The sequence below is a fragment of the Cupressus sempervirens genome, chromosome 4 (assembly GCF_028749045.1).
Source record: "Cupressus sempervirens isolate cs-2001-9-10 chromosome 4, ASM2874904v1, whole genome shotgun sequence".
NCBI lineage: Eukaryota > Viridiplantae > Streptophyta > Pinopsida > Cupressales > Cupressaceae > Cupressus > Cupressus sempervirens.
This window is the reverse complement of record NC_143121.1, coordinates 659,687,317-659,712,462: the sequence shown is the minus strand read 5'-3', so window position 1 is coordinate 659,712,462 and position 25,146 is coordinate 659,687,317. Positions and strand designations below refer to the sequence as shown.

The window sequence follows — 25,146 nt, the reverse complement described above, 5'->3', positions numbered from 1 at the left end:
TTAGTTATGATTATTTAATAATATGGGTAGAATTTTAGATAATTAATGATGGTGGGTATAATTCGTTGAAGTAAGATTTAGACCAATACTTCATACTTGGTGGTTATAATTATTATGTGATTGAGATGTTTTGTATACTTAATTGTTTTATGTATTGATGTTATGTTTTTTTTTCAATTTTTTTGCGGGGAGGTGGGGGGTGGTTGTTGGCTTTTACAAATTATGAAAAATAGAGGCTTTGGATTTTTAATTTCTATATGAAATAATATAACCACTTTTCTGTCTCGATTAGTCCATGTGTGGTTCTGGAGTTTATGTATGAGTATTGTCACTTGTTTCGGTCATCATGTCATTTGAACAAAAGGGGTGACAACCATAATTCAGTTGAGTCCGATTTACTCGGTCACCTTATGTTCTTTACTATGTTAGTGCTATATTCTAGATGTTTGTCTTTATGGACTATGTTATTCTATGTTGGAGATGAATGCCATCGATGCTTGATTATTGGTTGTGATATTAGACTTCATGGTTTGTTCTTATGATTGCGAGATATCCATTATGGGATGGATGATCTTTAGAAATATTGGGATGGATAGATGATTCTTGTAAGAATATTCTTTCTTATGCTCCATTGTTGTACTTTGACAAGTTTCACGGTTAAAGGTTATGAGAAGCTTTTGAGGATTTGGTTTTATCCTTCTTTTAGATTTTCTTTTGAATAGTGCATTGGGGTAGGTTATCTAGGCTGCTTGAAAAAATGTAAGCTCTGACATGTGACCCTCTAGAGGAAATAACCCTTCAAACTCTCCAAGAATGATCAAGGGCTCAACCAAAATTGAATCACTTATGTCTCCCTCTATATGTGTAGGATTAATAGTGGTGGTTGGTGCACCATCAATGATCTCAACTATCTCTTTTGTATCTACATCCACCAGGTGTGTGCTCGATTGGTTCTCCTTCAAAGGTGCCTCGTGATCCCCATGATGTAAGATGTGTGTATACTCTGTAATTTGAGAATCATGCCTATCCTCGAGCCCATGTAGATATGAAAGCTCCTTATGCTCGATCATCATAAGGGTTTCTCCCTTCAAACAATGAGTACCAACTCTCGTCCTCGAGTGTTATGGCAGCCACAACAAACTAGATTTTTGTTGTAGATGATGATATGCTTAAGCCAAGATCAATTCTTCAGAAAGCTCACAATTGTAAATCTTTGATTCTTGAAGGGTCATTTAAGTGCTCTTCAAAGAATCCTAGGTAACCTTAAGCTCATCAATAAGTTTGTTTACCTCCTCTTCTATCCCTTTTAGCACATTGAAATAAATCTCACTGTTAGCCACCGTTTAGTTAGTCAGAGTGATGGCAATGTAACGAAAGTTGGTTTCAGGTAGTTGTAGAAACCGATACTTTGCATGGTCAACCAATTGTTATGTACTTAATCAATGTATTTTAACACCAAGCATAGGTTACTATTAATATGACATTACATGGAATAAAGCTTATCATCTACCAATATTATGCACGTGTGGTTTCTATTTTGAATTATTATTTTCTTATGCTATTGTGTGAATATTCTTGTGAAATCTCTGAGGAAATCAAATAATCATGTTTGAACATAGAGATTAGATAAACGATAGCCATGATGGAGGATTAAAGGGTCAACCATTCAAAAAACAAGTGCATATAATTGGCAATGACCGACAAGAAGAAGAAACAAGGGACAATCAATTGATGCAAGATCTGATATATGTGTGGGCAGTTTTGGTCAACCAATACTTGCAAAGGGAAGCTCGAGAGAGAGAGTGGTCTTTAAAGGTGTAATACGTGACAAATTCTCAATGTGGTCAATAGGATATATCCACATGCCGTGCTTAAATACCTGTCGGAGAAACTTTCCGAGGGTTCACAAAGATAGCCGATGGCCACACCTACCAACAGAAACAATTAAATAAAAATGAGTTCGAGATATACTAAATCAATTGGCCCATTAACAATGACGGGAACATTATAGTCCCTTCGTCCCAAAATTTGCTTGTCCTCAAGCAAATGCAAATCCGATCCTTGGAAACCTTCTGTAATCAACTTCTTCAATTTCGAGCCAAGTACCAAGTAGATCTTATCGCCATAGTAAATGATATCATCAATAACTTGGTATCATTCATCATGTATATAGCCATCCATCAACTAACATGCAAAAGTATTCTTGGAGTACTTGACCAATAGATGGGCCTGCCAATTATCCAAGGAATGGGGTAAAGTGTTGACTATCATGTTTTTACTTGCAGTGTATGGGATCATGTCATGTTTAAAAATGGCCTCCATCTTCTTGATTGTTACTTCCCTTGATCCTTTATTTGGCATTCCTCTTAGCAGTACCTTCTTGCCATCCGTCTCAAATGAAAAGTCCATCGTCTTGAAACTTTGGGTGTAATGGTCAAGGGTCTCTATCCACTGGATGCCCAATATGATATCTGTATCAACCAAATCTATGAAAAAGAAATCATCTATCAAGGTATAATTTTTTGCCGTGGGATCACATGAGTGCAAGGTAACAAGGTTCCTCCAACAACCTTAACCTAAAATCCTCCATGCTCTACTACATGCAAGTCCTTACTAGTGACCAAAGATGAATTGATGAAATTGAGTGTGGCGCCACTATCAATCATGACTGTGACTTGTTTCCCGTGAAGTGTGCCATGGAACCTGAAGATACTACTTCCAGCCATTGTAGTGAGGGTAGCAATGGAACCCCCTTTTCTATTAGGGCATTTATTCTCTCATATTGGTTACTTTCTTCACAAGTCACTATAGGTACTTGTCCTTCATCATCATCAAGAAACATCTCAATGTAATGAATCTTTCCCTTCACAAGGCAATGATGACCTGGTCCCCATGGTTCCTTGCACATGAAACAAAGCTTTTTCCTTTGGAGTTCTTATGAAGAGTCTTCATCCAATGAAGGTTTTTTTTGAATTGGCTCCTTGTCTGTCTTCTTGTGGGGATGATGTTGGCGTAGCTACGTGAGTTTTGGAGGAAGATGAGACCATGCCACCCACCTTCTTAATAGCCTTGTTGAGTGCGCAGGGGTTGAACCCTTTCATCCAACCTCTTAAAAGCTCTTTCAACCCATCCATGAATAACACGATTCGACATCTTTCAGAGATGTCTATGACTAATATTGACAACCTTTGGAACTTAGTGATGTAATTGTCTACCATACCTATTTGCTTTAGCTGAGATAGATCTTTGAAGTTTAGTTCTGGATCCTTCCTATTGAAATGGCCAATGAGTCTCTCAGTGAACTCGACATAAGAGGTTACTTGGTCGTGGCCAAGAGTAACCAATCCATGGTGTCACCATTCTTGCGCGACACCTTCTAGATGGAGTGTTGCAAACTTGAATGCTTTCTCTTCGGGCATCGCGTTGAGTTGGAAATAGGTGTCTACCTTCAGAACCCATGCCTGTGCAGTGATGGCTCCAAATGCATCAAATGGTGATAAGTTTACTTTCCGATCTTTCTCCTGAGATCATCATTAAAATAACTACGATTTCCCCCACCTGAATATCTCATTGTTAGATCAATATAGTCTCTGTAAGATATATCACCTTCCATATTCTCATTCCTCCAATGGGTATCGAGGGTTGAGAGTTTGTCCTTCCTGAAACAGAGTCGTAGCTATACTCATTTTGTTCTCCTATTGTCTTTCCCTCGGCCAATTCTTGTAGCATTTCCTGCATAATCTTTTGCGTTTCATTGATTTGTATTTGGTTTCTACTCAGCTCTCTTAAAAGATTCATGAGTTCTGTCATAGGATCTTGAGGATCTGCCATTCTACCAACAAGGTTATTTTGCCTTCTCCTTCGGATATAAACTTGCATCCACTTCCACAAGCTAGCAAAATCACTGGCTCAGACACTAGTGTAATGTTCTGTTGTTGACGTTGCTTACTAAACGCCCAAACTCAAGGCACAAACTGGTCGTACGTTGATATTCAAGGGACCATACGGTTGGAACAAGTAGGCAAGTTGGTCGTATGGCTTGAGAGTGAAGGAAATGATGATCGTACAACTCAGTTGGAGGTCGTACGGTATGGAGTGAAGATGACCTTATGACTACTTGGAGGTCGTAAGCTAGGGTGCTCAAATGGTCGTACAGAATGTGTCTAACCGTATAATCTAAGCTGATGGAGGTGTCTGTGTGGTATGAATGGGAACTGGACGAACAAAGTGGATACCGTATAGTATGAGTGTGTGTTTTGCACAATGGAATTTGGAGAGGTACGAATGGGTACGAAAGCGAGTGTCGTCGTGGTGAGGGAGGATGTTGCGGGTTGCTTCACCACATATTGAGTTGTACTATGAGCTACTGGTACAAGTTGCTTAAATTCGCTACAAACATCAAATCATGTCAGTACAAGTATTGAAAACCAATCGAAGATAGATACAGATATATTTATTTGCAAACAAAGATGGTGTGTGGATTTGCCAAATCCGAGCAAGTGATACAAAGATGGAATAGGGTGAGGGTTGACTCCCACCGAAACTAGAATGGCTAAGTAGGAAGATCTTTCACTTCCGAAATGGCTGACATTACAAAACTCCAATAGGAATTCGCGATACAAAGAAATAATCCAAATTGCATACCAAATACTACCTACATGCCATACTTAAATACCCGTCAGAGAAACTTTCTAAGGGTTTATAAAGATAGCCAACGGCCACACCTACCAACAAAAACAATTAAATAAAAATGGGTCTAAGATATACTCAATTGGCCCATTAACAAAGGTTTGATTGAATACTTATTTTATGACGGGAACATTACACAGTTCACTTCTTATTTTCTTCACATTCCATTTTTCTTCCATTAATTCTTCTTTAATTCCTATACTCCTCTTTTTTCTTTCCTACATTTTGCCTTCCAAATAAACTCTCCTCCCTTTTATATTGTATGTTGAGGGAGTCACAACTTTTCATTATGTATCACTTGACCTGGGATTAACTTAATTAACTTGTCATTATGTTATATTATATTTTAAAATTGCATATTTATTTATATTTATATTTTATTATTACTATTATTTAATATTAAATACTATTTTAGATAGGAGACATTACTGTTACAAGATTCAAGAATTGGCAGATTAACGGATTTCTGGATGATTGATTTATTAACAGAGGAACAAATGTGTTCCTTATAAAGAATTACAAGGACGTTGTTTCTAAAAGAAACAATGTAGACTGAAGACGAAATTAGAAACAAAACTTAAGACAAGATAGGAAACATTCCTATCTGGACTGAAGACAAAAGAGACAACATAGGAAACATTCCTATCTAGACTGAAAGACGGACTACAAACAAGTAGTTGACCATTACAGAAAGTATTTAACTAAGGAGATAATATCTTAATAAAGATATTAAAGATATTATTTTAATAATTACAGTCCACCCTTCCCCAAATTGCTTTGTTCTCAAGTGATACCAATTTTTATACAAGTCTTTGAATGTGAGTAGCTTTTTCTACGCAACTCTAATATTAACCAATCCATTGAGAATTAGCAAGGTTTACAGTCTTATGACAAGTTTTTCCTCATCTTCTTGAGATAAGGATCACAGTCATCTTTGTAATTGACTAACCCCAGATTTGCATTGACCAACAATTGCCAATTAATTCATATCTTGTGGGCTCACTTTAGTTATTCTCATTCTAGATCAACTAAAAATAGAACTACACATGAATCATACACTTGAAAATATAAAGTAAAATCATGAATGTATAGAGACACAAATTATACGCACAATACATGCATTGCTAGATTCCTCCTTATTCACTAGAATGATTCCTTCTTATTTGATTTGATGGTGTTGGGTCTCCAATTTTGTACCATTTGCAACGTGCAGATGCATGGTCTAGTGCATGTTAGTTTGAATTTTATTTATGAGAATTAATTCAGTTGAGTCTTTTTACCATAATTGCATGTTTTATGGGCTCAGTAGATGCTTAATAGTCTGAAAATCTTGTCTTATTGTTGAAGATTAGAGCAAACGTGTCTAGTTGTGTAGATCTTGTTAAGAAGTAAAGACCACACACAACTGAGAGGGGGTGTGGGGTGAATCAGTTGTGAATAAATATAATTAAATCCAAACTTATAAATTGGTCACCAAAAATTAGAATAATGATGCACAATAGTAAGAAGCCATACACCATAACACAATGATTTTGTTGACTAGGGGAACCCTTGTTCAGAGGGAAAACCCGATGGGGATGGCACCCACAAGATAATGTACTAATATATAAGTTCCTTGTGAAAAGATATGAGCTTGTTAGGAGAAATGCAGTTCATTTAGTACAACAATCCTTGTTAAGAGAACAGATCCATGTTAGGAGACCATGAACCCTTGTTAGAAGGTTCTAACCTTGTGAAAGGCTTATCGGAACAAGTAGACCCACTGTCTAAATGCTCCAAAAAAAGTGAAAGATAATTCTTTTAGGATAGCATATCCAAAATCATGAATTGACTGCTTTGCAACTTGCCAAAAAACTTCTTTGAAGTCCACTTAATCATCCAACATCATTTTTTCTCTACTCTGATTATTCAGCATCAAAGCTCACATCATATGTATCAAAATTCAAGACATACCATACATCCATACTGCCTCAGTTCTTCCTCCCAAAAATGTAATGACTAAGCCTCTAATCATCACGTCTTGTATAGACTCAACGACTATGCTTTTTGCTTCTCTTTTTTTTTTATATATAAACATATTTGTATTATGCCTTACATGCAACACTTAAGCAAATATATTTATATGTTATTTATTTATTAAATGCCAAAAAAGAAGAAACACATATTTAATAAATTAGTCCTTTAAATTATTCTTTAATAGCTGGAGGGGGCACTATAGTCCTCCCTCCCCCAAAGTGCTTGTTGTCAAGCAATCCCAATTCTGAGTGTACCAATACTTGTTCATTTTCCAAAGTTGTGTCTTCGATGGACAAGTCCTTCCATTTCACAAGATACTCCTTGATCACACATTGTTTAGGGAAAAATGTGAATCAAGGAAAGTAAACCAAGTTCATCACATAACCCTAAAACCTTAAAGGGGAATCAACGAAATTAATCCTTTCAATTCCAATTTTAAGGTAAGTAGATCTAGGAAAACTAGTGCTAACCAAGCGATAAAGGAGCACTAATGCAAGCCAAGATCTAGTGGTGATAGAATTAGAGAAAAGACGCAAAAGTCCCTAAAAGCCTACTGTAGCAAGAGCTATGAAATGAAATCAAAACACTAATGTAGGAAGCAGATTTGCTGAAGTAAAGAAAGTAATTATAAGGCTCACCTTAAGAATGAAGGACTTAGAATCTGATTGTCTGATTTTTGCGCAACTTGAATCAACGAATAAACCAACCCCAAACCTGAAACTGTGAGATCTCCAAAGCCTAGAAATCATTCAATTGTTTGGCAAAGTCAACTTTAGCCATTAGGGATGCAGTGTGTCCTTGATCAATAGTCTACAAATGTCAAACAGTTTCCAAACCTCCAAAGAATGACAAAAAGGGTATCCCACTCTGCAACCTATTCTTCCTTCCGAGATTTGAAACCTGCAAAATAAAGGGATTTTGTTTCGTATGGGGATTTTGCCTTGGTAAAACACTACTTTAGGAATTAACCTTGAATTGAAATAATTGATATGATGAAATGTAAAGTAAATGCACGAATTCACCTTACAATAGTAGGATCTCTCAAATCGAATGCAATGAGCTCACCTTACCAATTGAATTGACTTAACATGAATGCGGATGAATAGATATAGAAGATGCAACAAAGGACCTTGGATGTATTGAGGGAGATCTTGAAAGCTAGATAGATTCTTTCAATTGCTTGAATGCTTGAATGCTTGATTTTCAATGGAGGAATTGCTTTAATGCTTGAAAATTTGAGTTCTTGAGAACTTGGATGCTTGAGTGCGATATGATATTTTGAATGCATGATACAAAATGGAGCAAATAGATGGGTTTGTAAATGAGTCGTAATTAACTTTCTCTCATAGGCTGACCGGACCTAGAATTTAACACCTCAAATCAATCTGAACACGAGACCCGAGAAGTGGAACCAAGATACGATCTTGGCTAGGACACAGTGTGTCCCTGTATTAGAGCCATAGATCTTGCCAGCCTGTGGACAGTGAATGAAAGTTTATAGCCAAAAAAGGAGATCTCATTCGGTTGATAGTATGGCAGATCAAGAACCCACTCATGCCGAACTCATGGCGCTACTAACGGATCTTTCGAGGAATCGGGCTTAGATCAATGAGACTTAGTGACTTATGGAAGAAATTCTTAGGAAACTTACAAATAATAAGATATTTGGTGAACAAAATGGTCACAACGCGGACTTGGTGTTAGGTAATGCAAACCCACATTCAGCACGCTCACAACCTTCCATGTTGACTGTCCCTCCACGGATGGAGGTACCACGTGAAGGAAAGCAGCCAACCTTTGAGGAAGTTCAAGAACAGTTGAAAGAAGACTGGAAGAATGCAAACTTGGAAAGAGGATATATCCTACAAAGATTACGCAAAATTGAGAATGTGATATTCCGAAGGCAAAAACCGAGGATATTTTAATGATGATCTCAAAAGAAAGTTAAATAAATCTATCAGCATTTGACAGATCCGGATCCATGTTTTCCCAAGCATGGGTAATGAAGGTTGATACTTCCAGCTTAATCCAATACCAAAAGAAGCAATTAAAGCACTCCACTTGGAGGGAGTGGCACATGAATGCTGGCATCATGGCACTATTACGTTGGGGCATGATCAAGAAAATACTTATTCAGAATTCACTAAAAGATTGGTAGATCGATTTGATGGTAAAGATCCGAAACTTAATTTCAAAGAGTTGGCACAATTGAGGCAAACTAGATCAATCGACCAGTATATTTCAAAATTTCAAAAACTCTGTTGTGGTTACAGACATTTTCGAAAGAAGACGGATAGTGCTCTTCATGGACGAACTGACAGAGCCACTGAGGGGTTGCGTAAAAGGTTTCAGTCCTACCACCCTTTCGGAGGCTATTAAAAAGACGCGAAGCATGACACCATCATCAACATCGTCCTCTCAAGGTTACTCCCACTCCAAATAGCCAGTATTTTCAAGGGACAAAGAAATTATGTTTCAATTGTAAGGAGTCGTGGGAACCTAGGCATAGATGTCTTGGTAAAGGGAAAATACGCTACACTGAAGTCGTGTTTGATGATGAGGATGAACAAGAGAATCTATCCACAGAGGACGGTCACCTCCAAGACTCCAAAATGGTTAATCTGAACTATACAGAGAGGATTGCCACATTGGTTCAGCGTGGGGGAACCATTGCGTTAGCCTGGATCTTGATATGTACGGTATTTCGTGTACAGGGAACGCTTCAAGGACAGAGGGTCATTGTGATGCTCAATAGCAAAGCCACTCTAAACTTCATAAACTCATCTTTGGTGAAAAGAAGAGGTCTACCTACTGAGATGCATGCAGATTCCAACCCAAGGTTGGCGGAGGAACACTTTTTCCCTATACGCACCTTGTTCCCCAACTAAGTATCAGCATGGTTAACCACACTGTGATGGAGGATTCCTTTATAGTGGACCTAGATGATATGGAGGTTATTCTGGGCATACAGTGGATGGAGACACTTGATAAATACACATAGAGTTTCAAACGGATTGACTTCACTTTTGTTGTCGATGGGAAGAAGGTTGTCTGTGGGATGGCCAATGAGGGACCCAAGCAAGTTTCGGCACAACAGATGGAGGCCATTTTTTGACATGATGACATTGCATGGGTTGCACATTGTTTAATTAAATGCCAAAACGAGGCAAAAAGCATTTAATAAATTAGTCCTTTAAATTTATTCTTTAATAACAGGAGGGGCAGAGTATGTCTCTTAAAACATAATTCAAACCCCATCCTCTTATCAACCTCAAGAATATTGTATAGGTGATAACAAGGTTGGAGTTCATGTTCATGCTTGGCATTACTAAAATTTGGATGAAGTTTTGAAATGAGGAAAAATTCAAAAATTAATGAATGAACATCATTTTCCTTCGATTTTATTTTCATGGGAATCTAAAAGATTAGCTAATTGACAAGTGGTAGAAAAATAATTTAAGCTGATGGGATGATTTTTCGCCCTACCCAAATTTCACTTGCTGAAATATGCAGTCCTTTTAGGAGAGGTTACAATTTTTCATGAAAAGATTCCAAATAATCTAGTGGCATAATTTATTTTGTTCTATAGAACCTTCTACTCCATGGAAATAGATCCCGATGGTCCCAATGGAAAATTATCACGATGGTCCCCATGGGACCTTACCCTAAGCCCTAATTTAGTCAATTTCACTTTCAACATTCGATTAGAGATGAGAAAGCACAGAGGCACCAGCGGTAATGTGTTATAAAAACACTATAAAAATTTAGTGCAAACAAAAAAATAATTGAAGTGCACAAAAAACATTAAGGAAAAGAAGAAAACATAAGTGCTTACTCGAATGAATATTAGGCTGCTCATGAGATTTTTTGAAGTTTTCTATATTTTAATTTTCATGAAACTTGATGATCATTGTGACTTAGTTGTATGGTATTTATAACTATATATTTTGTTTATGATTAAGTGCCTACGATAGCTTTAGATCTACTAGAGATTTTCCTTATAATTTGTTTATATTGCTTTTGTTTGAGTTATTTTGAAAAGAGAAAAATTAAAATGTTAACAAAACTGTGGAAACATACTTTGAACAATGAAGGTTGTGCTATGGGTGGAACAACAAATGCTTAAATTTTATTTTTGAAATTCATATCATTTTAATTGTCCATCTTTGTTTTAGTCAACACCATCTACCAAGTGGCATCTTCCGAACAATATTTCCCTGTTCTAAGCTCCTTTATCCATTAGCATATTTTTTTTTAAAGTCAAGACACAAGTATGTCTTCACGCATGCCACTCATCTATGAGTTCACATTTGGATGCCTTTTAACTTCTTCATGAGGCAAAGTTTGTCTGGTAGAGTTCCCAAAGCTATTTCATATTCTTGAAATTTTCAAATTTTCAAATTGGATATTGAAGGTGGCATCTTCCAAACAATATTTCCTTGGTCTAAGGTCCTTTATCCATCAGCATTTTTATTTGAAAAAACCAAAAAATAGGAGTCTGTCATCACACATGCCACTCATCTATGAGTTCACATTTGGATGCCTTTTAGCTTTTTCATGAGGCAAAATTTTTTTGGAGTTCCCAAAGCTATTTCATATTCTTAAAATTTTCAAATTGACACATTGGATATTAACTCTTGTAATGTCTCCAATTTTTAATGTAATAATTTAATTTAATTAATTAATTAACTGATCCCAAAATTTAAATAATATAATAAAAAAACGTTTAATTAGTTACTTTAATTAATTAATATGGGGCCCAAGTTAATATTTGTATTTATGGTTCCGATTGATTTAATATATCTCGGACCTATTTTTATTTTAGTTTCCGTTGCTAAGTGTTGCCATTGGCTATCTTTGTACACCCTCGGAAAGGTTTTCTTTGACGGGTATTTAAGCACGGCTTGTAGGTAGTCGTAGGTATGCGACTTGGATTATTTCTTTTGTACTGCAAATTCTCGTTGGGATTCTCTGTTAGTTGTCATTTCGGAAGTGAAAGATCTTCCCTACTTGGCTTGTTCGGTTTCGGTGGGATTCAACCCTCACCCTATTCCGTTGCATGTAATACTTCGCTCGGATCTAGCAAATTGGAGCACTATCTTGTGGCAAATATTAATTGAAGGCTATGTGTGTTCAATCTCCATTCTTGTTTGGTGTTATCTAATAAATTCGGATTTATAAGTTTATGTTACATGATTGAGCATTTCCCATCCGTCCACCATCCGCCAGCTTCCTCCCTCCTACTGTATAGACGACGACTCTCTCTCTTTCCGTACTCCACCTCATCCCTGCATAGACTCCCTCCGTACATCTCCCAGCACAACCATACAGCTTATACACCTAACCACACGGCCTTTCCTTACCACCACCGTACGGCCTTCATACCATACGTCCCAACACCACCATACATCCTTCATTTCGTACAGCCATCTCTGCCTGTGCTACAACATTACCATACTATACAGACATCTCTGTCCGTACTGCAACATCACCAGACCGTACGGCCAATCAACACCATCGTCTGTACCTCATTCCAAGCTACTGTACGACCCACCCCAAACAGTCCATACATCATTGTTCACTCCATTCAGCTATACTGTACGACCAACAAGTAACTGACCATCAGGCACACGGGACCAAAGGGTAACTGGCTATCAGGCACACAGGACCAACCAGTACCTACCCATCAGGCACACAAGACCAATGGGTAATTGGTCATCAGGCACACAGGACCAGTGGGTAACTGGTCGTCAGGCACACAGGACCAGCGGGTAGCTGGATGTTAGGCACATGAGACCAATGGGTAGCTGGCCATCAGGCACATGGGGCCAACAGAACATCACAAATCTTCCAATTTTTTATGTTTGCATGTGAAATTCTATATATATATTTTATCTTAGTTGTAATGAGTTGATGAGAATTTCTATAACTTTCTTGTGCTAGTATGGATCATTCCATATTGCACTTGTATCCATTAATAAAAATTCAGATGATAACCAACATTTCTTGAATATAACATAAATAATGCATATCTTTCCAAGGACAAGATGGTGTTGAAGCGAGGCATTGGAGACACAAATGCAGTTCAAAAGATAGACATATTGATAATAGGGTGAATGTGAAAAAGCATAAGTATGCAGCTCTAATCACTATTATAGCATATATCCAAAGTAGATAAATAGGACATAGTTCGTTGTGTCCAATTGTTATTAGGTATATTGTTTTCAAGGTGGATGAACCAAAAATGCAACGTTACTAACAAAACAACAAATCAAGAGAAAGACTTGTATATCAGGGAAGAGCACCTCTCTTTTAAAAAATTGTTGTTGTAGATCCTGAGCTGCGCTATTTTCGGTCCCTGCAATTGATTCAATCTCTACATTCCTTGCTGTGGAATTTTCACATCGTGCAGCCCCCTAGTAACAAAGATGCCATACCAAATATACTAATTAAAAATCACCCTAAATGTTAGAATAATCGGTCTCTACAATGTCTTTTACTGGTTACTGTCAATTGATAGATCAAAGTGAACGGATTTTCAAATCCTGGCAATGAATAAGTATTTTTGCACAAATATTGCCACATCATAATTCAACAAGAAGAAATGTAACCATGTATTTATTCCCAAACAGAATACAGGATGATCTGAATATTTTGGTTTCAATAAAAATTGGGCAATGCCCGCATCTACATTCTTGGCCATATTTTTTCTAAAAATAACATGTGTACAATAGTGACAACTTGAAATCTATATTATATGCTATTTTCGTGAAGAAAAATAAATACCGCAGCTGAAGCTTCCAAACCAAGTTGGGCAATTTGAATTCCTAGTCCTTGATCATTGTCAGAGAGATAGGGAGGTAAACGATTTTCTGGTATCACAGCCTTCCATGAGGTTCTGATCATTGATGTTCCCTGCTTAGTCACCTTATAGCCCTGAAGGAAATGAATTCCCAGAAACATTAAGAGGATAGATTGAAATCACCAAAAACTTAATTTGTGCCAGAAAAGGACAATTCAAAATGTAAGCAATAGTAAAATACACCCAACTGTATTGGCTTATAGCGATTTGCTCCTTTAAATACAAATATTCTGTAAAATACCCGGCTCAAGAACAAGAATGATATTCTGGAGGCTGTACAAATGCATTCAGTAAATAGACAATATCTACACTAATTCAATCTATGATCTTCTAGATAACAAGCAGTAAGACATCTGCACTATAAAATAAAATTTGTTTGTCATGTGCCCTCTTAAAAACTAAAAGAACCAATATATTTTTCTAAGTTAAATTCAATCACTTTATTTTCAAATGGACAATTTCAATACTATTATAAGGACAATGCAGTATTTAAATAAGTGTTTTTAACATTTTATTCAAAATGTATTTAAAAAAACATAACCTTCGGATGTAACTTAAAAACATTATTTAATGACTTTAAAAGAAACAACAAAATAAGTAAGATAAAGGACCCAAATTAAAGAACCTATGAAGTGAAATAAATTATCTTTTCTCAGCATCTTTTATAAATTCCTCTGCACTGCTGGTAATCTCTCTGCAACTCTACATTCTCCCATTTCCTTCTTCTTGTCCAAATATTCATGAGTGGATAATATCATACTCGGCATAGACATGTCTAACCTTATCAACCAATGGAAGTTGAGTCTCATGAACAACCTACACCTGATCTCTGTTTGGAAAATTGTGTGGTATGGGCCTGGGTCTCTCAGTGTTAGACTGTTAATTTGTAGAGTTTGTCTCCCATTTCCTTCTTCTTGTCCAAATATTCATGAGTGGATAATATCATACTCGGCATAGACATGTCTAACCTTATCAACCAATGGAAGTTGAGTCTCATGAACAACCTACACCTGATCTCTGTTTGGAAAATTGTGTGGTATGGGCCTGGGTCTCTCAGTGTTAGACTGTTAATTTGTAGAGTTTGTCTCCTCACTATGCATGGTACTGCCGTGTACATTAGTTTGAATGATCTGTGGTATATTCTAGTTGAATTTGGCTAGCATTTGGGACATCATGTCCAACATTGCATCAAACTTTTTTCAGCTCTTGAGATAGTACTTAGTCAACCAGCTATCCCTTTGTTTCTTTCCACCACATTCTGCTATGAATCTGACAAGTTTGATGTTTTTTCTAATGAACTACCACTACTGCCACCCAGTCACCCTTGCATTTTTTACTATATGTGAATGGATCTGTAGCTTCTGCTGGTTGGATTGGTAAGTTAGGATTTGATTTGTTTCTTCTAAAGTTGTAATGATCAGTATATTGTGGTTGCATTACTCAACCCAACAAGCTGGTGGGAACTGTGCTCTGATGCCACAGTGATATATACCCCTGATTATTGTCTTGAAATAGTTTGGCAATTATTTTAACTTTCTGAACACCACACACACACATACATACATATATATATATGTTAGCCAAGTGAAGAAAACATTGTTGTTGACGCCTTGTCCAGGACACCTCAATTGTGTCCTTTGGCAGTGCTATTAGATGATAGCCGATTTCTGCAATATATGCAAAGGACAAGTGGACTGTTGATGGTAATATTTGTAAAGTCTCTTGGAAATAGTTAATAATTGATTATGTGTTAAGTAGTGTCTGTTACCGAAGGAAGTTAGAACGCAATGGTTGAGTCATGACCCTTCAGATACTATATGTACATTCTCCTAAATGGGAATAGATATCATCAAAACTCTTGAGAGCATTGTCATATGATGTACTGGAATGAATATTAATGAATGAGCAGTAAGGTTTCTGGAAACATTGTGTTATGTTATTTCTGTGTTATGTTTCATTACTTTCCTAGTATGCACTAAACTAGTTTACTGGTTCACAGTAGACATTTGGAGCCGTTGCTGATTGAATCCAGAAGCAATGAAGGGAATGGAATACGATGGATAGATGGGAATACCTGTTCATGAAAATATCACAACCAATGAACAAGGAGTGACAGAGCATTTTGAAGGCAAACATGCTCTAATGGAGAACTTTCACATTTCATCTCAGGCACCTATCGAAACATTTGTATGAAATGATGCCAAATGCACAGAAGTTGCTGAAGACACTATGTGGGACTCCTTAAACATGAGCCCTATGGCAAATAGACCGATGCATCACCTTCCCCATTTGCTTGCGCAAGCATCTATCGAATAGACGAGACGAAGGGAGGAAAATGAGTAGGAACAAGCGTTGGGAGGAGGAAGAACGAGATGGGACCCAACGGAGGACTAACCCATGAGTTATAATAAGACAAGGGGACTGAGTTATATGCAGAAATAATCAGTGATTATTAAAACAATACAAATGCAAGCTCTGAACGATTCTGATTTGATTATGATAACAAGACAAGATGAGCAACTAATATAATCATATATAACTAAGCAGATGTAATTATATGTGTGTGTGTGTGCATGTGAGATTATGTCAATCAGAATAATATCCGACTGATCCTACATCTTCAACAGTTTTGCATGGCCAGAGATGAGCCATCTTGCTGAACTTGTCCGCAACAATGAAGATGCTATCAACCCTTCTAAGTCCTAGAAAAAACCCAATACAAAATCCATGCTAACACTCTCCCAAAAATCCACACCTTCTCTCTCTAGAATCTTCCTCTTATTCATCTACTATGATCTCCCAAGCTCTCTCCCACATCGATCGCTCCGATTGTCGTGACCAATTCTACTCCCACGCATCTGCTTTTCGTGGTGTGCTCTTCGCATGGCTCCCTCTCTAAGCGTTCAGTCATCCAGTGTGCCCTCCGTCTGCCTCATCATTTTCTACAACGTATTTCTTTTGGCCCTCATTATGTTCGCACTCCATCCCAATTTTTTCCTCTTTACAGACTCCGACTTTTCTCATGTTCAAACACATTTCTTCCAAGAGCTCGACATTGTTTCCACCCAGTCTGTTGCGTGCCTATCATCTGTATTCGGACTGCAGGGTGCTTTTAGTGTTTCTCAGCAAGTTTTCTCTCTCCCATTCTGATTCATTCTAGGCGTCGTTGGGATGTTTTTGTCCCCCACTGCCTCACATCGGATTTGCTTCACTGTTTGGGTTCAGTGGTTTGATCTTATACAATACTTGGCTCGGATTTTTGCTGATTTATCTGCTGACTGTTTCTTTGTCCAGCTCAGGGTTTTTACGACTCCAAACTTTGGTTTTTACTGGTGGTTACAATGACGATAGGAGATAACTCTTCCCAAGATCAAACCCTCACATATCAACGATTATGCGACCATGTTTTCAAGTTGGAGAATGATAACACCTTGTTGAGAGAACGGGTTGATGAATTGACAAAAGAAATTGCAAACTTAAACAGTCCACAGAATCGAACACCTTGAATATCCAACATTTTTCGAATACTTTCATCTCTGAAACAGTAGGGTTAAAATCCAACTTAGAGGTTGTTATTGAACAACTGGATGGGCTAGAGAAAATCAAAGTACAACAGACCGAAATGGCAACAATACAATCTTCTCTGATTGCAGAAACTGAACAGAAGGTGAAATCATGGGCTTCTCTTTGCACTAATACAAATATTGCTACCCCTAAGCTAAGTATAGATAAAATTGTCCAAGGTAAGAATGATGATGAGTGGGTGAGGCGTGCATGTGAGCTCAACTTGTGTGTTCGTGGTCTTACACCCACTTCCGACCCTGCTGTTGTTGGACATTCCTTTCTCTCTGATCAACTTGGTATCTCCAATATTACCTTGGATAGATGTTGGTTTGGTACAAGAGACACCCTTTTCATCAGATTCTTCTCTTTTTCAAATAGGCTTTGTGCCCTTAGAGCAAAGAGAAAGTTGTTTTCTCTCCCCTCTAAAATTTATCTTGATGAAGGCATAGGTTACAGAGCTGAAACATGCTAGGGGAATTGTGACAAATGCTAGACGGGCTGGAAAATGGGCAATCATTACGAATCTTAGAGTTGTGGTCATTACCTGGTCTCTTTCATGATGCGGTGGGGTCCGCAAATATTATGGTCGTCATGGAGACTCGTGAGAGTCCCACACGCCCCCTTCCAAGATATCTTGGTTACCAGTGGGTATCAGCTTGCAGAGATGAGGTTCGTACTTCTAGTGGGGTCTGTGGGTCTGAGGGTGTTGCTTGCTTGATTAGAGATGATTATTTCAAGTTCGCATCAGCTGTACACTCTGATGACTTGGCTAGATTCCTGTGGGTCTGTATTGGTCACTGGAATCACTGACAGAGGGACATCTTTCTTGCGGTCTGTTATTTTTCACCGACCTCTTCCCCTTATCCCATTCATGATGCTGAGGATGGAACCCTTTTTGTGACTTTCAAGAGACCATCTCACAGTTTGCTGCTTTGGGTGATATCATTATTCTTGGAGACTTCAATGCACGAACTAAGAACCTTCAAACTCGACTACATGATCGAGGTTTTGATTTGATCTGCACTTTTGAGATAGATCCAATTAGTATGGGGCTTCAGTGCACTTCGGATGATGTTCTTGGGCCACTCTCCTATTATGGCCGCCACCTCCTCCAACTCTGTGTGTCTTCTAGTTTGTTGATTCTAAATGGCTTATCCTTCTTCCTAGGTTCCAACCTCTTTACCTGCTGGCCTCATTGTGGGGGTGCGAGTGTTGTGGACTATGTGATCACCTCTTCTTCCTTGATTCCCTCCATTCGCAACTTCACCATTTCTCGTCTCCTCTTTGCTGACCATGCTCTTTTTAACTTTAATACCTGCGCTTTACCCCGCTCGTCCCCTCCTCTCCTATCTTCCCACTTTTCGACTGTCACAACCTATACCCTTATTCGTTTCCACTACCCTGAGGGTGATGGTGAGCTTTTTTCTTACCATCTTAGGAGATATTTAACACCAGCTAGTTTCAGTCAATCGCATGTGGCCTCTGATATGTTTGATTTACTTGCCTCTGCTATATGGGGACGTCTACTCTTCTTTCTATCCCTCGCTGTTTAATGAAGGTATGCTCTGATACCACTGACAAAGGGCCACACCACCCTTACCAACTCATGACAAAGAATGCAACAAGATCTCTCAAGATCCAATCCAAACCCAAGCTAGCCCAGATCCACACTCTGGTAGAAACCTCTAAGATCTCAACTTGTGCTCGCAAGCCACCAAGCAACCTCCTTGTTTCTAAACCGCAGTCACTAGCTCTTCTCACAAACCTAATCTAAGATCCAAGTGTAAACTGCCTCATTCGGCGCTCTGTCTACACTTACAACTCCACCATAATCCTGCTGTAAACTGCCTCACATTCGGCGCTCTGTTCACAGACTCAGGAAAACTCACTCTTCACTTTCTCCTTCTCTTTCACACCTTAAAGCCTCCACACCTTCAAGCTTTTCCTTCTCAAGCTACTCCTTGAGCTTCCACTTCTCAAGCTACTCCTTGAGCTTTCACCTTCTTCTCGAGCTTCTACTCCTCAAGCTTCTCCTTGAGCTTCTACTCCTCAAGCTCCTCCTTCTCGAGCTTGATTACAAATGATAATAAGCCTTGCTTAAATAGGCACTTCTAACCCAAGACATTACAAACACAACCAATGTGGGATAAAAGGTAAATACAACTATCTTTAAATAAATATTAAATTCCCACCCAAATACAACTAAGCACCCAACAAATATTAAATACATGATTTATCCAAAACCTTCTAGAATTTCCACCTACAAACCTCGATTAATGGAATGACAACTATTTTTCTTATTTTCCTATTTTATGCCACCTATGCACCTCGAAAATAGAAATCACCTTTTCCTTTCTTTTCTCATTTTTCCCTTTTTTTATTTTTTTATTATTTCTCCTCTAATTTTCGTCACTTTCTCTCTCCTCCACAATTTTTTTTTTTTTTTTTTCAATTTTTTTTTTTCAACTTTTTTTTTTTTTTTTTTTAATAATAATTTTCCCCTGCAAGATGCTCCTGCATCAGACTCTCCCGGTAAATAGAAAAGTGTGTCCCACACTTTGATGCCAAAAGAAATATCTACCACCATCTTCATCTTCACCAAAGGCTTCCACCTCAATAGGGACAACAAAACCACCATGCAAATCCTCCACATCTGCATTACTCTATCAAACACTAGAATCTCAACCATCCAATCAACATACTCATTCCCAGGAACAAACTGAACATAATGCTTCATTAGCAAACTCCCATTCACATCAACAACTAGTGAATCCACACCAGCAGCAACAAACCCCGCATTAGCAACAACAAACTCCATATCAGCACCAACATGTAGATCTCCATCAATACATGCCAAACTCTCAATACCAACAACCACATTGCTCACAACAAGATGCTCTACAATACATAACTCACCTCCAACAACTGGATCATCCACCTCCAAGTGCTCCATAATCTCCATGTCAGATTCAACCAATTGATCATGAAAACCAACCTCGATCCCAACATCAATAACATTAGGAATATCTTCAGCAACAACCTCTAGTTGCTCTGCAGGTTCTGCATCAGGCTCCACAAACTGATCAGCCAAAACCATCCTCTTCCACCTTGACCTTCTTAGCTTTAGCATCCAACCGAGCAAACATCTTAGAAAAATTCCTCTCCACTATATCATGGATTTTCGCAATCATCTTAGGGTCCAATCATCTTGGAGCCATCTTCCAAGATCTTCGTAAACCCTCTGCAACAAATCCTTCCTACGCTCCTTGTGACAACCAAATTGTTTGCAAGCCAGATCGCAACCTGCCACCTCGCACGAACAATTAGGAACCACATCACAAGTCTAGGACAATGAATTTGCAATCCACAAGCTCTGATAAACTTTGCCCAACCAAGGTCCTGGTACAAACTACCTCACTCTTCGACGATCTGCTTGTACACTCAGGAACTCCTGCTCTGATACCACTGACGAAGGTACGCTCCGATACCACTGACAAAGGGCCACACCACCCTTACCAACTCATGACAAAGAATGCAACAAGATCTCTCAAGATCCAATCCAAACCCAAGCTAGCCCAGATCCACACTCTGGTAGAAACCTCTAAGATCTCAACTTGTGCTCGTAAGCCACCAAGCAACCTCCTTGTTTCTAAACCGCAGTCACTAGCTCTTCTCACAAACCTAATCTAAGATCCAAGTGTAAACTGCCTCATTCGGCGCTCTGTCTACACTTACAACTCCACCATAATCCTGCTGTAAACTGCCTCACATTCGGCGCTCTGTTCACAGACTCAGGAAAACTCACTCTTCACTTTCTCCTTCTCTTTCACACCTTAAAGCCTCCACACCTTCAAGCTTTTCCTTCTCAAGCTACTCCTTGAGCTTCCACTTCTCAAGCTACTCCTTGAGCTTTCACCTTCTTCTCGAGCTTCTACTCCTCAAGCTTCTCCTTGAGCTTCTACTGCTCAAGCTCCTCCTTCTCGAGCTTGATTACAAATGATAATAAGCCTTGCTTAAATAGGCACTTCTAACCCAAGACATTACAAACACAACCAATGTGGGATAAAAGGTAAATACAACTATCTTTAAATAAATATTAAATTCTCACCCAAATACAACTAAGCACCCAACAAATATTAAATACATGATTTATCCAAAACCTTCTAGAATTTCCACCTACACACCTCGATTAATGGAATGACAACTATTTTTCTTATTTTCCTATTTTATGCCACCTATGCACCTCGAAAATAGAAATCACCTTTTCCTTTCTTTTCTCCTTTTTCCCTTTTTTTATTTTTTTATTATTTCTCCTCTAATTTTCGTCACTTTCTCTCTCCTCCACAATTTTTTTTTTTTTTTTTTTTTCAATTTTTTTTTTTTCAACTTTTTTTTTTTTTTTTTAATAATAATTTTCCCCTGCAAGATGCTCCTGCATCACTGTTCCCCTTCCTCGTTCAGTGCTAAACATCGAAATACTTGCCCTATGAATAAATGGTTTGATGATGATTGTAAAGTTTTTCATCGCTCTATTTGTTTTGCTTTCAAAACTCACTCTCCTGATTTCGCCCACCTACGCCTTTCTTACCTCCATTTTCTTTTGCCTCTTCTCAGTGTAGATCCCTTTGCTACATGCTTATTCAGAATCCCCAGATCTTCTGGCATACCCTTTTCCCTCGGTGTTCCCCCCGTCCTTCATCTTTGACCTCCCACACCATTTTGCTTTATGATATTCCTAGGCAGCCACCTCTTCATTCCACTACACCTTCCCACTGTCATTTGTTCACCTAAATTATTATTGAGGCCATTAGATCTATGAGGTGCAGTAGAGCGGTGGATGAAGATGGTTTCCAGGCTAAACTTTTCAAGCTTGGGGCTCTGGTTCTTGGATCTTACCTTCCTACACTCTTTAATAGAGTGGTTTGTACTGGATTTCCTGAGTCTTGGTCACACCATGTGATTTACCCTATTCATAAGTTTGGGCCTGCTTCTGACCCGGGCAACTATAGGACTATCATGATTGGGCACACGTTTGCCAAACTTTATGCCACTGCTCTGAATACCATGTTATCTAGTGAGCTTGACAGGAGGTGGTGTAGAGCCAAAGGACAGGTAGGTTTTCGGGCAAACTATCAGACTATGGATCATATCTTTACTCTACAAGCTATTATTGAGGAGGCTAGGCATCGCTCTCAAAAGGTTTACTGTTGTTTTGTGGATTTTTGTAAGGCTTTAGATTCTGTTCCCAGGATGACCTCATTTCAAAGACTTCATGAGATTCGGATCTCTGACATGTTGCAGACTATCATTATGAGACTTTACGAGAAGGTAACTAGTAGACTCAGGACTCCGGAGGGTTTTTTTTGTTTCGATTCAGAGTACCGTTGGGGTGAAGCAAGGTTGCCCTCTGGCTCCTACACTATTTGATTTATACATTAATGAGCTTGAGGATTTTCTTTTGAACTCCTCGCAACCAGGTGACGGGTGCTATTTACATTAGGTTTTGATTTCCATTCTCCTTTTTGTTGATGATGTGGTTCTCTTGGCCTCTTCTCCAGACAATTTATAGAGACTACTTGATGGCCTGGCTTTTTTTTGTGACCAACGACAACTCGTCCTCAATCTATCTAAGACTCGGGTAATGGTATTTAACTGTCTTAAGACCTCTCATCTTCATTTCTTCTTTCAGGGTCAAGAGATTGAGATGACTTCATACTACATTTATCTCAGTGTGAAGTTTTCGGGACCCCACTTCAGATTGAGACCAGCTATTCAGTCCAAAGTCAGTAAGGGTATGGGTTCCTTGGCCTTGTTGGAGAGACAGTGCTTCAGACATCATTTTCAGGATATTTCGTCTAAGCTGTCCCTCTTGGACTCCTTGGTTCAACCGACTGTTCTCTATGGCTCGGTTGTTTGGAGACCTTCTCTACTTGCTTCAGATTGAGCCTCTATTGAACGTGTTCAAATGTTGCTTTTAAGAAGTACATTAGATGCCACAAGCTCACCCCCCATAGCATTATCTTGGCCGAGTTTGGAGCTCATCCTTTCAAACTCACTGCCATTTTTTACTTGATTTGGTTCCTTCATCAGAGGAGTTGGAGACTGAGCAACATAGATACTCTTATCTGGCATATTGTTCTTCTCTCGAGATTATGAGATCTAACACCTGTACTAGATCTCGTTGTTGGTACGCCCAGGCCACCTCTGTTGGGTTTGATTGGGATTGAGATTGATCGTCTTCCTCCATACCAGTTTTCGCTTGATGCTCCAGCTCATCTCCTCCCCTCACGTAAGGAGCTGAATGAGTCTGTCAAACAGGTTATCTATAGACAGTAGATTATTACTCCTTGGTGTAATCCCCTAGGGGGGTTGCGTCTGAGAATGGCCTTTTATGCTAAGCATTTTCTCAAGGTTCAGAATGGTCTTGTTGTTCGTCCTGCTTATCTTTATCGGCACTGGAGTCATGTTCTATGGTTTTCTTTGGGCTCCTTCAGAGTTGGCTCTCATCAGCTTTGGGTTCAGACCGATCACCATATGGATAGGGATGATCGGATTTGTCGGCTGTGTAATTTGGCAAAAGTTGAGACTGAGACCCACTTTCTATTTCGATACCCTATCTACTACGAGATTAAAGGGAGATTTTATTGTCTTTTCAGATATTGTTTTTCTCTTTTAGATTTCTTCAGCTATACTGACTAGCGGTGTCATGCACTTTATCTTCAAGAGGCTAGCTTGCTTCGAGAGAATACCCTCTAGTCATTCATACCTCAGGGTCATATTTCTGACCAACGCATCACCGCCTTTTTCTCTCCCTTGCCTCCTCCTCAGGGATTGAAAAGGCCATCCAATACTCCTCATTCCAGATAGGTCAGACAGTATAGTAGTCTTTTCAAGTAGCGACATTCAATCAGTGGTTCTCGGCGGCATTCTAAGGCTCTTGATCGTTCGCAGCCTTGTCTCTCTATTACTGATTTCTTTGTGGTAAGGAAGGATCCTTAGTCCTTACCTTGTTTCTCTCCAATGTTTTGTTTGTTTTTTCTCCGTCACCATTTTGGTGTTGCTGCTTGGGCCGGCTCTTTTGTTTGTATGCTCAGTCCCATAAACCCTCATGGTTTTTCGTTGGACATTAATATTATTATCTTATCTCCCAAGGTCTTGATGGAATAGGGAGTGGTTGATACAATCCTGCATCTGTGGTGTTCCCTTTAGTTTTTTGACAAATCACACAAGTATCAACAAATTTTTTGACATCTACTTTCATCCTAAGCCAAAACGAGCATCTTCTTACCAACTCAACGGTCTTATCCAGCCCAAAGTGACCCCCATGCAGCTACTATGTTTCTCCTTTATGATATTGCTTCACATCAAGCATCTAGGAACACACAACTGTCCTCCCTCGAAAAGAAGTCCTTCCTGAATCAGAAAATGAGAATACTAGAGATGGTACTCATCTCCAAACTCAGTGCATACCTTGTAAATTTATTTGAAGTCTTCACCTGCAGCATACATGTCTTGGAGGGATTCAATACCCACATTCTCTCACTGAACCTCTGAAATGGTTAAGACCCTTCTGCTTAAACATCTGCCACTTTGTTGGCAACTCCCTTCTTGTGCTTTATAGTGACAACATAGGCGTGTAGGGCTTCTACCCACTTCATATGTCTATGGCTTAATTTGTCTTGATGGTTCAGAAAACTTAGGGCATGGTTATCTGTATACAGTATACACCACAATTTCTTTAGGGAGCAAGTAATGTCTCCACTTTTTAGGAGCTTGTAAAAGAGCATACATTTCCAAATCATAAGAAGGATATTTCTTCTTAGCTTCATTAAGCTTTTCACTAAAAAAAGTGATTGGCTTTCCTTCCCGACTTAAGATTTCACCTATAGCCATATGATGGGCATCACATTCAACCTGAAAAACTTTTTGAAATCAGGAAAAGAAAGAACTGGTTGGCTTGCTACCTTTTACTTTAGTATTCTAAAAGCTTCATCTGCTGCATCAATCCATGAAAA

At 38.7% G+C, this 25,146-nt stretch overlaps 1 protein-coding gene across 5 annotated transcripts in view; it reads right to left on the bottom strand.

The window, feature by feature from the left end:
- LOC149562978 (uncharacterized) overlaps window positions 1-25,146 on the bottom strand; it is a 174,222-nt gene that overhangs the window by 12,560 nt on the left and 136,516 nt on the right. For 3 of the 5 annotated variants that reach the window (XM_089826415.1, XM_089826414.1, XM_089826418.1), the window contains exons 7-8: window positions 13,492-13,641; window positions 13,011-13,121 (exon numbers count right to left, since the gene is read on the bottom strand). In XM_089826415.1, coding sequence (XP_089682541.1) covers window positions 13,011-13,121; window positions 13,492-13,641 — 261 coding nt within the window. The remainder of the gene's footprint in view (window positions 1-13,010; window positions 13,122-13,491; window positions 13,642-25,146) is intronic. The other 2 variants (XM_089826417.1, XM_089826416.1) reach the window with 1 other exon arrangement.